The 12,739-nt window shown below is 39.3% G+C and overlaps 1 protein-coding gene across 3 annotated transcripts in view; it reads right to left on the bottom strand.

Moving 5' to 3' along the window:
* Positions 1-12,739, bottom strand: part of cblb (Cbl proto-oncogene B, E3 ubiquitin protein ligase) — a 150,832-nt gene that overhangs the window by 92,280 nt on the left and 45,813 nt on the right. For all 3 annotated transcript variants that reach the window (XM_021563293.3, XM_021563294.3, XM_090200188.1), the window contains one exon: positions 10,370-10,516. In XM_021563293.3, coding sequence (XP_021418968.3) covers positions 10,370-10,516 — 147 coding nt within the window. The remainder of the gene's footprint in view (positions 1-10,369; positions 10,517-12,739) is intronic.

The raw sequence follows: 12,739 nt of genomic DNA, 5'->3' as shown, positions 1-12,739 counted from the left end.
ATCTGAGGCTGGTAACGTATCCTCTGCAGCTGTCCTGTGGCATTCTTAATTAGAGCCAGTTTCATTGTAGGGACTGCACTTGAAGAAACTTTCAAAGTTCTTGACATTTTCCGGATTGACTGTCCTTCATGTCTTAAAGTAATGATGGACTGTCGTTTCTCTTTGCTTATGGTAGCTGTTCTTGCCATAATATGTGCTTTATCTTTTACCAAATAGGGCTATCTTCTGTATACCACCCCTACCTTGTCAGAACACAACTGATTAACTCAAAAGCATTAAGAAGTAAAGACATTCTACAAATGAACTTTCAACAGGGCACACCTGTTAATTGAAATGCATTCCAGGTGACTACCTCATGAAGCTGGTTGAGAGAATGCCAAGAGTGTGCACAAATGTCATCAAGGCAAAGGGTGGCTACTTTGACAAATCTCAAATATCAAATATATTTAGATTTGCACTTTTTTGGTTCCTACATGATTCCATATGTGTTATTTCATAGTTTTGATGTCTTCACTATTATTCTACAATGTAGAAAATTGTAAAAAATAAAGAAAACCCCTGGAATGAGTAGGTGTGTACAAACGTTAGTAGTATAATTGCCTTACTGAAGAGCTCAGTAACTTTTAACTTGGCATCGTCATAGGCAGGGTTGGGGAACAACAACATGTAAGGGATTACACAAAACGGTCATTCTAATCCGTTATGTTACCAGCAAAAAATAATGTAATCACATTACAGATACTTCTGAAAAACTAGATGATTACTTTGAGGATTACTTATAAATTCAGTTTCTGGTAATTGACACTTGTTTTCTCAATGACATTGAAATCAGCATTGAAAAAAGGCGCAAGTTTAAGTTTGTTCCACCTGAGCGAGTCTGACCACAAGTCAGAGACCACTATGATGACACACTAAATGTGTTTGATAGATCGCGGGAAAAGAGCAGGAATAGGCTTTTGTAGGCTACAGTCCAAGCTATGTCTTCCAATGGTGCGACTGCTGTCGGCATCCAAAGATTATCCAACTTGACTAACCGCTTGGAGGTAAGGATGACAGCAGTGGTGTAGTCTACTGTGATATGGATATCACTTATTATTGATATCTACATAGCGCATTGACGTGAATCACACTGATGCTCTCTCATTTAGCTATTTGCGCCTTACGGATTGTGTTTGTTGTGGATGGCTGTTCACAAATCTAAATGTGTATTTGAACCCACTAATGGTTGAATTTAAGAAGTTTAAGCTGCCTATCAGTCATAGTTTTTGAAACTAGTGGACAACAAGTGAAACATGCGCTCTTGCAACAGCTCCATAGTGCAGATCCCAACCTATAGAATAAAAGTGGGGCTTTAATTTCTGAATCTAATTCATGGTGATACATTTTTTTTTTTATCAATAGGCCTAATGGACACATGCTCACACTCAAGACACTTTCGATAGACTTAAAGGGGCAATCTGTAGTTGCTACATCCATTTTTGGACTTTTTTATATATATATATATATATATATATATATATATATATATATATATCCATTGATTCTTGAAGAATATAAATGCCTCATGAGCTTAGTTCAACTGTCACACTCCATGAGAACCCAAAATAGAAGCTTGTTTTTCTCTAATATTTGTAAACATTATAAATGTAAACAAACAATGTATAGCCTCATAACATGGTTAAAACAATCATTTTGATATCATGGATGGTCAGTCCTTGCATCCATAGCTCGGTTTCTGAGTGGTTACATTTCTCCAGGCCCATCCCTCCGCTTTTTTACCAAAACAAAGGAGGGGCATCCGTTTTGTTATTGTTTCATCTGTGGATTTGCCCTTTAAACAGCTGCATATTATCAATATATCAAAGTGTTGCCAACAAAAAGGTAAACAATAGGCCTTTAGCAAATGCAGCATATGGCATTCATTTTTCACATGTAAATAGCACTTTTCATTAGTGCTCAAAGCAAGCCATTCCATGAGGGCAGCATGTATTTTTTTAGACTCGAATGAATGAGCATAATCAGCAGTCCATGATAACAAAATCACTTTGGTTTTGAATGTGAAGATATAATTTAATCGTATTATTTGTCACGAATATTACCGAAGGTGGCTCCCCTTCTTGTTCGGGTGGCGCTCGACGGTCGTCGTCGCCGGTCTACTAGCTGACACCGATCCGTGGTACTATGTTCGTTTGGTTTTGTCTAATTGGTTTCACCTGTTCATTGGTTGGTTGTTAGGGTGAGGTTATTTAAGTTCGGGCTTGTTCTTCTGTATTTGTGAGAGGTGTTAGTGTTTTGTTGGGTTTTCTCGCTGTCCTAGTATTTCACAATAGGGTACTATTTTTGTTTTATAGTTACACCTGTGTTGGGTATACTATTTTGTTCCTGTGAATTTTTGGACATTAAAGCGTGTTTTTTCCCGCATCCTTTGCTCTCTGCGCCTGACTCCACACCCACTCACTCATTGAGCTTTACATTATTATATGAAGTATAAAGCGATGGGTTAGAAGATGCCTACATAACCAACCCATAAAGTAAAATTTAACATCCAAATTTGGCCAGCTATGTAAACTTTAACATTGATTTATCCTGCAATAGACGTCGTTCAATTGATAACATACATTTTTGTCTTCTTCAACTGCCTCTTAAGGAGAAAGTAATCTAAAAGTAACTGAATGTAATCAGATTACGTTACTGATTACTATTTTGGACAGGTAACTGTAACAGATTACATTTAGAAAGTAACCTACCCAACCCTGGTCATAGGATGCCACCTTTCCAACATATCAGTTCATACAATTTCTGCCTTGCTTGTGCTGCCCCGGTCAACTGTAGGTGCTGATATTGTGAAGTTGGAAACATGTAGGAGCAAAAACGGCTCAGCTGCGAAGTGGTAGGCCACACAAGCTCACAGAATGGGATTGTCGAATGCTGAAGCGTGTAGCGTGTAAAAATTGTGCATGGTTGCAACACTCAATACCGAGGTCCAAACTGCCTCTGGAAGCAATGTCAGCACAAGAACTGCTTGTCTGGAGCTTCATGAAACTGGTTTCCATGGCTGAGCTGCCACACACAAGCCTAAGATCACCATGCGCAATGCCACGCGTCGGCTGTAAAGCTCATTGTCATTGGACTCCGGACAGTGGAAACGCGTTCTCTGGAGTGATGAACCACGCTTCATCACCTGGTAACGGACGAATCTGTGTTTTGCGGATTTCAGGAGAACGCTACCTGCCCCAATGCATAGTGCCAACTGTAAAGTTTAGTGAAGGAGGAGTAATGGTCTGGGGCTGTTTTTAATGGTTCAACCTAGGCCAGCATACAGCATACAATGACATTCCAGATGATTCTGTGCTTCCATCTTTGTGGCAACAGTTTGGGGAAGGCCCACGTCAGAGACATCGATGCCTCACTCCTGGAAAAGCTAATCACCTTCTTCGCCTGCTTCAAGGAAAACAACACTTAGCCGCCGACTTGGGCCCCCGCCACTCATGAGGACTGTGTGCTCCCAATCTCCATGGCCACCGTGATTAAGACATTCAAGCGTGTTAATCCTCGCAAGGCAGCCGACCCAGACGGCATCCCAAGCCGCGTCCTCAGAGCATGTGCAGAACAGCGGGTGTTTATGGACATATTCAATCTCTCCCCACCCCATTCAGTTGTTCACACTTGCTTTAAGACATCCTCCATTGTTCCTGTACCAAAGTGAAGGTTACTAAACTACACTGAACAAAACTATAAACGCAACATGCAACACTTTCAAAGATTTTATTGAGTTACAGTTCATATAAGTAAATCAGTCAGTTGAAATAAATTAATTAGGCCCTAATCTATGGATTTAATACCTTAAAGATACCTGGTCACAGATATCATAAAAATACAAAATAAAGTAGGGGCGTGGATCAGAAAACCAGTCAGTAACTGGGGTGATCGCCATTTGCCTAATGCAGCGTAACACATCTCCTTCGCATAAAGTTGATCAGGCTGTTGATTGTGGTCTGTGGAATGTTGTCACGTGAGTACATCAGCGAGTACGTGATTGTGTTGTGTGACAAAACTGCATATTTTAGAGTGGCCTTTTATTGTCCCCAGCACAAGATGCACCTATGTAATGATCATGCTGTTTAATCAGCTTCTTGACATGCTACACCTGTCAGGTGGATGGATTATCTTGGCATAGGAGTAATGCTCACTAACAATATTTGAGAGAAGGCAACATTTCTGGGATATTTTATTTCAGCTCATGAAACATGGGACCAACCCTTTTACATGTTATGTTTATATTTTTGTTCAGGGTAAATGACTATCTCCCCATAGCACTCACTTCTGTCATTAAGTACTTTGAGAGGCTAGTTAAGGACCCAATCACCGCCACCTTACCAAACACGCTAGATACACTACAATTTGCATACTGCCTCAACAGATCCATGGACGACGCAATCGTCATTGCATTTCACACTGCCCTATCCCACCTGAACAAGAAGAATACCTATGTGAGAATACTGTTAATCGACTACAGCTCAGCCTTCAACACCATAGTGCCCTCACAGTTCATCTCTAAGCTCAGAGCCCTGGATCTCAACCCCTCAATGTGCAATTGGGTCCTAGACCTCCTGACGGGCCGACCCCAGGTGGTGAAGGTAGCCCACGCTGATCCTCAACACGGGGGCCCCACAGGGGTGCATGCTCAGCCCCTTCTTGTACTCGCTGTTCACCCATGATTGCTTGGCTATGCAAGTTTCCAACTCAATCACGAAGGAGCTGATTGTGGACTACAGGAGACAGCAGAGAGAGCATGCCCAGATCCACATTGACCAAAAGCTTTAGGTTCAGAGGGTAAAGAACTTCACATCACTAAGGACCTGAAATGGTCCTTCCACACTGACACCGTGGTGAAGAAGGTATAACGGCTTGGCCCCTAAGATCCTCACAAACTTCTCCAGATGCACCATCGAGAGCATTCTGTCGGCTGTATCACTGCCCGCAACCGCAGGGCTCTCCAGAAGGTGGTGCGGTTGGCCCAACACATCACTGGGGGCACACTGCCTGCCCTCCAGGACATCTACAGTACCTGGTGTCATGAAGCTTACCGTAGTTCCCCAGAACAGTTTAACCAATCACATGTTTGTTTGTAAATAGCACAACTGGAGAAAGTGGGAGCTTTCCAGATGTGTATTGACAGGGGTAATGTTTTATATTCAATAGATTGATCAGGGACGTACACCTATAGTTTTCCTGCACAGAAAACACATTAGTGCAACACATTCGGCAGCAAATAGCTTCATTTTCATTAGATGACAAGTGCAAAATATTTGGCTGGCAGCCACACAAGTAGGCTAAATGAGCTTACAATGAAAAAGCAAGGTATTTCTGCAAAACCTATGCGTGGCCATAATATTTATGTTAATCATAGACAGAAGGTAGCCAGCTACATTTCCTAATGTTTTTCTTAAAGTTAATCTTGCATTTTGAAAAATAAAGGAGAGCCGCATACCCTAGAAGCACAGATGCAAAAAAGTGATGTCCAACGTTTCGACAGACAAGCTGTCTTCATCAGGGTATAATCTTGCATTTTACCAGAGAAAAGCAGGCTGGCTAAACCAAGAAAAGTAGCTACACATCAGTCAGATTACTGTCTGCTGATTGAATGCCCGTTCGTGAATTCTCATCCGAGTAGAGAAGTGCAACTGAAGCACAGAATTTGTCTGATGCCGAGCAGAAATTACAATAAGAAGCATTGTAGCAGCAAAATATTTATCATGCGTTTTTATCTTTTTTTCCTGCGTGAAAAACAAAGAATTCTGCACTAACACGACCCCTAAGTTTAACTTGTTAGTTATCTAAGTAAGTGGCTGAATTAATGACGGGGCATCATATTGTGTTGGCTTTCTACTATGTTTGTGAAGTCAAAGCCCTTTGGATGAGTTATCTGTACAGCTGCCACTGCTATCTTTTGATTTCCTTGCATTTTTTTCAATTTTTTTTCTTTTTTCCTATGCACTTGTTAGCATATTTAGCTAGCAGCCTCCATGGAAATTCGTTATTACATGTGTTCATTTTGTTAGCATTCTCGTTAAAAGACGCTCAATCGGCTTCTTATGTGTTTTTTGGCACCCTCTTGTGTACTAAGCATCAAAGCTGGGACAAAGAGAATGAAAAACAGCTTCTATCTCCAGGCGATCAGACTGTTAATCTGTTATTAGCCGGCTTCCTCACCGTAAACAATGCTAGATTGTTCTGTTAAAATGTAATTTGATCTCTGAAAAATGTAACTAATTGATTACTCACTTCATATGTAAATACTATATATACTATATATACTGTATTGTTAGACATTTACTGCACTACTGGAGATAGAAACAAAAGCATTTCACTGCACCTGCTTTAACATCTGCTAATCCGTGTATGCAACAAATAAACTCTGATTTGATTTGCACCCAGCACACTAAGCACATCATCACTACTAACCAAGACACTTCTTTGTAGTACACCAAACACATCATGGCCTTACTGACCATGTCAAAGGCATTTTGATACACATTCTGGATTAATTGGCTAAACAAAAGCTAATCAAACTAGAAAAGTGAATTTCCTGAAAAAAAATGTAGTGTGCTTGTTTTAAAGTATTTATGGTTTTAAAAGTTGTAATTTTTTTTACGTTGTTTTAATGTTTGTAGCTGAAATGTTCGAAGAGCAGTCACATGTAAAGTGTCTACCACTTTGTTCTTATTTTTGGTATTGAAACCAGGAATTTTTATACTAATTTATGATAATTACCACTGTTCATATTTTATAAAGGTTTTGAAGAATTTGAAGTGAGGATAGCCTGAACAGGTTAAAGTTGGTTTGGCGTCTCAAGCTTGAACAATTCAATAGTTACTATTGGTGGGTAATTTTACGCTAATTTATACTAATGTATAACATTTTGTTTAACCCATGTTAATTTATGCAAATGTTAAATGGTAATTGTTAAAAAAGTATAAATAGTATTATAAATCTGTTTAATAGCACTCTGAGCTGGGTCAAACTGAACATGTCAACGTTGATTTGGTGTTAATAGCTTGAACGGTGTAGAGCAGTAGCAAATTGAAATACTTCCCATTCAAACCAATGGAGCTTTTATGAACATTTAAAATGGTTATACTTAAAAACAAATAAATGTTATCAAAATTCTGAATGCAAGCAATCTAAATTGGGTCAGTTTGAACATCTCAACGTTTGTTTGGTGAAAGAGGAGATGTGTCACGCCCTGGCCATAGAGAGGCTTTTATTCTCTATTTTGGTTAGGCCAGGGTGTGACTAGGTTTGGCATTCTATGTTCCTTTTTCTATGTTTTTGTATTTCTTTGTTTTTGGCCGGGTATGGTTCTCAATCAGGGACAGCTGTCTATGGTTGTCTCTGATTGAGAACCATACTTAGGTAGCTCTTGCCCACATGGGTTTTGTGGGTAGTTGCTTTCTGTTTTGTACCTGACGGAGCTGTTTCGGTTGTTACTTTGTATTTAGTGTTCAGTTTTGCGCTTTGGTCCTCACCTTCTTCCACCAACGGCCATTACAAGATGGTTATAGATTATCAAATTTTTAAATAATTTTTAACCAAGCCTAGGGGCCTTTTTTTGCTACTGAAATGCATTGGGAGCTAATTTAAATATTATTGTAGTTCAAAAAGTATAAATTAAATCAAATATTTTCTCAAGCAATCTAAGTTGGGGCAGTCTGGACATTTCGAAGTTAGTTTCGTGTTGATAGCTTAAATCTTCTTAAGCTCTAGAGTGGGCTGAAGAAATATAATCATAACTAGATGGTGATTTTCCATGAACATTTTTGTGACTTGTTCAGCTCTTTGAAAGTATTTTTGTAGCATAGGATACAGTGTTGCCAACTAATTTTCAGGTTAAGTTGCTAGAGGCAGGTTGATTTGTTGCTAAATGATGTTGTGATGTCATTGCGTGATAACGTATAACTGTGTCATTAAGTTGAATACACAATAACGTTACTCCAATTGATTGGCCAGCTTGGCAAAAAATATGATTTGACATTTGTTCAGGTACAGACTCCCACTCTTTTCTGTATATCTGGCTGTACAATTTTGATTGAGACATTTTGATTGATGTTGTAAATTCTGTTCAAGATCAAACATTCGTGAGCAACTATATTCATTGGGTTTGGCTCGTCGAACCCGTACTGCTGCTGCAGTCAGCCAACAATAATTTGCTGAAATTGCTGCTGGCCTGCTGCTGCCTGTGCACGAGCTGAGCGCCTGCTGCTGACGTCACTCACAACGCATTTTTGCAGCCAGGCACATGTGGTGTGACCGAGAACATCGTTTTTGTGTCATTTAGAGGGAAATTGCGTGCATTTTAGCGTTTGAGTCACTTTTCAAAAGATGCTAAAAGTTCCAAATACATTTCTAAAAGTAGCTACATTTGTTGCTAGGTGCTGTTTGAAACAAAAAAGTTGCCAGGGTAGTCTGAAGTTCCTAAATCTTGTTGGCATCACTGATTTGGAGAGCAGTGGAATTACTGTTGATGGGTTATCTTGTATATAGTTATAATTGATACAAGTTTAAAAAACATTTTTGTTAGGATAGCCTGAACTTGTAAAAGTCGGTTTGGTGTCTGTAGCTTGAACGGTTCAAGAATAAAGATTCTAAGACATTTTATACACTTTTTAAATGGTTATAGTTCAAAAAGTGTATATATAGCATTCAAAATATTTTGACAAAAAAATCTAAGGTCAGTCTGAAAATCTTAACATTGGTTTGGTGTTGCTAGCTTAAGTAGTGAAAATAGAGGATATCATTTTTTTTTAACCTTTTATTTAACTAGGCAAGTCCGTTAAGAACAAATTCTTATTTACAATGACGGCCTACTTGTAAAGCCCCCCGCCAAGCCAAATCCTCCCCTAACCCGGACGATGCTGGGCCAATTGTTCGCCGCCCTATGGTATAAGATCACTTTCTGAGTCAAAATATATTTTTACCTGACTTAAAAAACCAACGCCTATGAAACATTAACCAATTAAAAACAGTTCTGTAGCAACAAGGTTTGTGCCATTGGCTATAAGCCCAATACATTATCAGAGCATATTAGCTGTGCTTGATTTGCCCTACCAATGTGTTTTTTCTCATTTTGAAATTATATATTTTTTAAAACGGTATACGATCACACTTGTAATAGATAACAGGCTGCCTCTCACCGTCCTTCCGCTCTCCCTCTCTCCATTAAGAAAAGGGGGCACAGTCTTTTAGCTGATGGCAAAATTCCAGTTGCACTGCATTATCTGTATGTAGCCTCGCAAAGGTATATAGCCTGTCTTTTACTGTTTTATTTATTTACTTACCTATTGTTCACCGAATACCTTTTTTACACAATTGGTTAGAGCCTGTAAGTAAGAATTTCATTGTTGTATTCGGTGCACGTGACAAACTTTGTTTTGATTATCTCTGCCTCAATATTAATAAAACACTAACAACGCAAGCTTATCGGAACACGTTGCCGTATAAACTCAGCAAAAAAGAAACTTCCCTTTTTCAGGCCCCAGGTGCAGAACTTTTGATAAAAAAAGAAAAAAGATTTTATGGCCCTTTTTTGCACACTCAAATGCATTGGTATCCATAGCAACAGCTCCGTTTCGACTGCTGAATGACGAGACATGAGAGAGATGTTAGTTGGCGTTAGCTACCTACTTTTTGTCACTCAACTCCAACAAACAGCTGTAACTTTGATTGGTAGCAGATCATTTTGTTCTGATTCCAGATCTGAATAGCAGAGAAGTAGACAAATGTCATACCAAAGACAGTATGAAGATATGCAGAAACTGCTCCTCCAATAGAAATCCCCGTTCACGCTTGTAGGGATGTCATTGCGACATTAGCTAGCTAAGCTCATGCGCAGAAACACGTCATTGGATCTAACTGTCCTCTCGGGCCAAACTGCGCATGTTCAGGCCGTCAAATCAAAGACACTCGTTCAATATAAAGTTGTTTTTTGACGAAAATTAAAATGTTGCCTTCAGCAAGCACATCTAATAAATATAGTTGCAAGCAGCAATGTTGGGGGTTCAACCTGTTGGCCCACTGTGCCACCATCAGCAAAAATTGGACACAACACCCAGGTATGTCATGACACAGCACAAGTGTGGGGGTGGGGGGGGGGAGTTGTCTAAATAACACTAATTTGCTCAAAGCATATTTATTTTACCCTTTAGTGTAAACAACCAATCCAATGGTACAACCAATGGTAAAATTTCAGTCACAAAATTGTTGCCATTGGTACACCACATTTATGGTGGATGAGATTTTGATGTTTTATTTATGTAATTGAACTGATAACTTGCATACAACCACAAAATAATATAAGGATGAAACATACTTTTCTCCAAAAAATCTCCTCCAGAATTCGCCGGCGTCTGCTTTGGTGATGCGGAACGTGTTACCCTGGAACTGACCCCCAGGAAAGATGGCCTTGATCTCTGCCAGGATGTGGCTGAAGATGAGTGAGAGCTTGGTCAGGTTACGCCTGTCAGTAGAGACAGAGAAGGAGAGATGAGTAACCCTGTAAAATATTAACATGAGTAACCTTGTCTGAGACTTGAACCCCGGAAAGTCAAACTTACGTGGTACAATTATGATGACATAATAATGACCAAATAATCAATTCTGTGCTGGCCTATTACTAGGTTGTAACTCATTGCATTGAATTCTTAATACAGAAAGTAAATACCCAAAAGTACCCATTGTTTCTACACAATATCAGAAAATACCAGCTGAAACAGGACTGTAACACATAATGTATTCCATGGAAAGGTGACTCGGAATACACAATGTATTCCATGGAAAGATAACTGGGAATATGGCCGAATATAAACAGTGTAGTTATTCCCTCCGTAAGGCAATCAAACAAGTGAAATGTCGGTACGGGGACAAAGTGGAGTCACAATTCAATGGCTCAGACACGAGATGTATGTGGCAGGGTCTACAGGCAATTACGAACTACAAAAAGAAAACCAGCAATGTCACGGACACCGTCTTGCTTCCAGACAAACTAAAACACCCTCTTTGCCCTCTTTGAGGATAACACAGTGCCACCGACGCAGCCCGCTACCAAGGACTGTGGGCTCTCCCTCTCTGTGGCTGACATGAGTAAGACATTTAAACGTGTTAACCCTAGCAAGGCTGTTGGCACAGACGGCATCCCTAGCCTTGTCCTCAAAGCATGCGCAGACCAGCTGGCTGGTGTGTTTACAGACATATTCAATCAGTCCTTATCCCAGTCTGCTGTCCCCGCATGCTTGAAGATGGCCACCATTGTTCCTGTACCCAAGAAAGCAAAGGTAACTAAACTAAATGACTATAGCCCCTTTAGCACTCACTTCTGTCATCATGATGTGCTTTGAGAGACTAATCAAGGATCGTATCACCTCTATCTTCCCTGACACCCTAGACCCATGTCAACTGAAAAAGTGTGTGCGAGCAAGGAGGCCTACAAACCTGACTCAGTTACGCCAGCTCTGTCAGGAGGAATGGGCCAAAATCCACCCAACTTATTGTGGGAAGCTTGTGGAAGGCTACCCGAAACGTTTGACCCAAGTTAAACAATTTAAAGGCAATGCTACTAAATACTAATTGAGTGTATGTAAACTTCTGACCCACTGGGAATGTGATGAAAGAAATAAAAGCTGAAATCATTCTCTCTACTATTATTCTGACATTTCACATTCTTAAAATAAAGTGTTGATTCTAACTGACCTAAAACAGGGATTTTTTTGTGGGATTAAATGTCAGGAATGTGAAAAACTGAGTTTAAATGTATTTGGCTAAGGTGTATGTAAACTTCTGACTTCAACTGTATGTTGTGTAAGGTGCTGTAAAAGCGAATTCTTTGCTCGTTGTCTCAGCTAAAGCTGGAAAACGCTAACATGATCACAGATAGTGCTGCTGCAAGTTTGTTTTGTTTTATATTTTATTTAATTATATTATTTATGTCTGTCACAATATGTGAATGTGGAATGTCTTGTATGTTGATTGAAAAACAAGAACTTTATATTAAATTGGTACATTTTTTCCCCCCCATATTCCATTCAGTTCGCTTTATTTTTATAAGATATTACACTTGATCTTTCTTGAATAAGTTCCCCCATTTCTTTTTGATTTTCCTCTAACTTATTCTGTGCCTCTATGCTACAGTTTTATAACTATCTGTTCAGTTAGTCCATTTCCTTTGTTAATACGGTCTCTTTTGACCTAAAGTGCTTTTGTTTTAGAGAGGAGTACAGAATGGCATGACCTCTAAAGACACATTTAAGTGTCCCATACAGTAAGGGGATCTGTTGTTCCTATGTTGTCGGAAAAAGTCAGTTATGGATTATTCTGTCCTAGTTATAAACAAGTTATCATCTAATAGGTTTTGATTACATTTCTAATATCCTCGCACACGTGGAAATTCTGTAAGAGTAATGTATATGCCTATTATTTGATGACCCGACCTCATTTTGTCCCCTATAAACACTTTTTAAACTTTTGGTGCCAGCGAGAATGACAAAAGAAGATGACTAGCTTGATTGAGCCTCTGCTATGTATATCTAACTAGGTCATTATATTTAAGCCTCCATATAGCCACTAGTTCTATTATATCCATGACATTCATGATTTCCTTAAGTGCATGAGGGTGATAGTTTAATGTGATTTCCTTTACGGTCCATTGAGGTATTTAAAACCATATTATAATCTCCCACCATAATAA

The sequence above is a fragment of the Oncorhynchus mykiss genome, chromosome 15 (genome assembly GCF_057628025.1).
Source record: "Oncorhynchus mykiss isolate SJ-2025 chromosome 15, ASM5762802v1, whole genome shotgun sequence".
Classification (NCBI taxonomy): domain Eukaryota; kingdom Metazoa; phylum Chordata; class Actinopteri; order Salmoniformes; family Salmonidae; genus Oncorhynchus; species Oncorhynchus mykiss.
The sequence above is the reverse complement of the archived record's forward strand: the minus strand, read 5'-3'. Positions and strand labels throughout refer to the sequence as shown.